Source organism: Monoraphidium neglectum (genome assembly GCF_000611645.1).
Source record: "Monoraphidium neglectum strain SAG 48.87 unplaced genomic scaffold scaffold02026, whole genome shotgun sequence".
NCBI lineage: Eukaryota > Viridiplantae > Chlorophyta > Chlorophyceae > Sphaeropleales > Selenastraceae > Monoraphidium > Monoraphidium neglectum.
This window is the reverse complement of record NW_014011602.1, coordinates 4,491-7,348: the sequence shown is the minus strand read 5'-3', so window position 1 is coordinate 7,348 and position 2,858 is coordinate 4,491. Positions and strand designations below refer to the sequence as shown.

The 2,858-nt window shown below is 65.7% G+C and overlaps 1 protein-coding gene across 1 annotated transcript in view; it reads right to left on the bottom strand.

Moving 5' to 3' along the window:
- Positions 1–2,117: 2,117 nt before the first annotated feature.
- MNEG_9691 (hypothetical protein) overlaps positions 2,118–2,858 on the bottom strand; it is a gene marked incomplete at both ends in the record, with an annotated part of 3,742 nt that continues 3,001 nt past the window's right edge. Inside the window, 2 exons of the mRNA XM_014041836.1 lie at positions 2,118–2,123; positions 2,348–2,815. Coding sequence (XP_013897290.1) covers positions 2,118–2,123; positions 2,348–2,815 — 474 coding nt within the window. The remainder of the gene's footprint in view (positions 2,124–2,347; positions 2,816–2,858) is intronic.

The following is a 2,858-nucleotide window of genomic DNA, read 5'->3' as shown; positions in this document are numbered from 1 at the left end:
CGGGCGTCGCTGGTTTTGCGTCGGGTTTTGGTCGGGCAGCGGTGCTGATTGTGCAACCGGTCCCGTTTCGGTCATCCTCCCCGCAACAGGGCGGTGCGTGCGTGTTGTCAGAATCGTCGTTTATGTGTGGGTGTGCTGCAGCTGCCGGCAAGGAGGCGCCGGGGGTCATGTTGACAAGGGCTTGTTGGCAGGCTTGGAGGACGCGGTACGTGCTGTGTGCGCGTGGGATGTGGCGGCCGAGCCACGCTGCATGGTAAGATCCTTTGCGCGGCTGGCGCCAGCCCTTGCGAGCATTGGGCGTGCTGCTTGTGAGTTTGTATATTGCCGCGGGCAGCGCAGGCTGCTTCCCTTTCGATAGTCGCATGGCTGTGCGCATCACGTGCAGTGCCTTAGCGCGCACTGCCTCCTGGCTCTTGTTGCGCTGGTACGTGGGCGCGAGCATGGCCAGCGGCGCGGGCACACATGGGTGGGCGGGTGCTGACCAGCGTATGGAAGCCTGGCCTCGTGCAGCTGCCTGCTGGAGCTTGCACAGTCTTTCCCCCCAAGCGCGGCGCCTTCTCAAGGCAAAAACAGCCGCCGCCGTGCTGTATGCTGCTGCAAGGACTCCCTGGAGGCAGGGCACGACTGCCATCAGCATTACCGTTGCTGCTGCTGCCATCTCGGGCACTGCCATGTGGGCTATATTTGAGAGGGTTGGGTCGGCCGCCGCCCCTGCAGGGTGTGCCATAAGCATTATTATAATAGTCAGCCACGTCCTGCTTATCTTCCACGCACGCCTCCTGCGGCATTTGTTGTTGCCCCACCTTGCGGCTGCCCACAAAAGCACACCCAGGAGAGCCGCCGTCGCGGTCCCGTCCCCGCCTCTGTTTGTCAACCCAGTGCGGTTTTCTCCCGGCGTGTCCCATTTATGAGTTTGTTGGACAGCATCAGTGCCACTCTGGGTGGGGGCGCAGCGATCTGGCGCACGCGTGAGCCCGGGTGGCAGCGACGTGGCTAGGCTGCACGCAGCAGCTGCTCGTGGCGTTTGGAGAGGAGAGCTCGTGCCACTGGAGGGCACCGTTGTCGTCAGTGTGGTCAGTGAATAACTGCTGTCGCAGTTATGCTGCTGCGCATGGAGTTGATGCGTTGCAGCATGGTCGATCCCAGCCGCTGGACTGCGGCACATGCACCATGGTGTGCTGCGGGTTTCACCAGGGCGGGTGACCCTAGTGAAGTGGTCGGCGTGGCTTATCTCTTTTGGACAGTTGCACGGACAAGTGGTAAGCTTATATAATCTTGATGTTGCAGCGCGCCGCCCGGTGATTGTTTCGCGGTCGCTCTGGGTGTCGGGGTAGTCGTACTGGACGCTTGGCAGCCTTAAACTACCCAGACCTAGTGCATCTTCATGCAGCAATGTAGTTTTCGCCGAATCATGCGTCAGGTGGAGTTTGGCACTATCGCAGCAGTGGCGCTTCACTGCAGCGCGCGTTCTTGTAAGCAGGCGCGCCCGAGCATAGGCCCCGTTCCCTTTCTCTCTTGCCCAGTTGCCCGCGAGGTTTAAGTGGGTTTCTTGAGTCCCCGTGTGCTGCAGCATGCCGTCGCCCACCAACGGGTCTGCATTCCCCTTCATATGCTGACCTTTGTTGCGGTTGCTTGCGCCGCTTGCTGGGATTATTGCGCCAACTGGCGTAGTGCAGGCATGGGCATCGGCGTCGTTTTCTTCTTGCCTTACAGATAGCCGGCAGTGGTGTGGGTTGGGTGCGGACGGTGCGTGGTGTGGGGGAGCTGTCAAGGCAGTCGCGGTGTGCCTGTCCCGCCCCTCTACAAGTTGGACGCCGTGGCCAGCTCCCAGCCTCTCGGTGGGATTGATGCATCGTGGCGGCTGCTGGCGCGGACCCTTGCCAGGTCCTGCCAAGGCTTTGGTGGCGCGCGGCGCATGCGGTGTTGTTGCAGGAGCCCCGGTAGCCGCCCCCGGCCCCTGGGGACCTGGGGCTGCCAAAGCACGCCTGGCCGTTGTGATCGCCCTAGTAGTACGCCAGTGCGGGCAGTGCGCGCTGGCAACGCCCCCCCACAGGCTGAGGGGGGGTTTGCGCGCGCGGGCACCTTCGTTCGCCAGACAAGAGTCCCCCATGGCCACTTCACTCCTGTGGGTGTTGCGAGGCAGCGCGGTTGCACATTTGTGTGTGTTGTGTAGTGTGGTGTGTTGCGTGTCAAGGGTGCACAAGTGTCGGGCGAAGCGCTTGTCGCGGATGGCACTTCTCACGGGCAGGCTACTCCCCTCGCGGATCAGGTGTGCGGGCTGACCGCTTTCCCTGCTGCCTAGCATGCGGCCGTGTTTGAGGCGTGCGCCCGGCGCGTGCCCAAACACCTGGTCCGGCACCTCGGTGTCGCCGTCCCCGTCGAGCACGCGCGGCCTGCCGCGCGGCCCGCCCTTGCTCGGCGTGGTGGTGGGGTGCTCCCCCGGCTGGCGCTTGCCGCCGGCCTCGGCCTCGCTCGCCCTGGGCGGCGAGGCCTCGCCCTCCTCGCCCATCCCCCCGCCGAAGGGCTGCGCGTTGCCCGCGGCCTCCCTGCGGTGCTGGCTGGCCGACCTGCGGCCGCCCCTGGCAACCGCGCGCGCGCTCAGGCGCATGTCCGCCAGTGCTGGCCCGCGGCGCGCGCGGTCCAGCAGCGCGTTTGCTGCTGTGATAACGGGGCCCAGGGCCGCCGCCTCCTCGCGCGCGCCGTCGGCGGCCCTGTCAGCCGCCGTGGCGGCGTCTTGCACGCGCTTGGCCATGGCTGCGTGCTCCTCGCTGCCGCCGTCGGCTGCGGCCGCCGCCGCGCGCGCCGCCTCCGCTGCCTGTCCCGCGGCCGCCGCTGCGACGTTCGCCTCTCTGACCGCC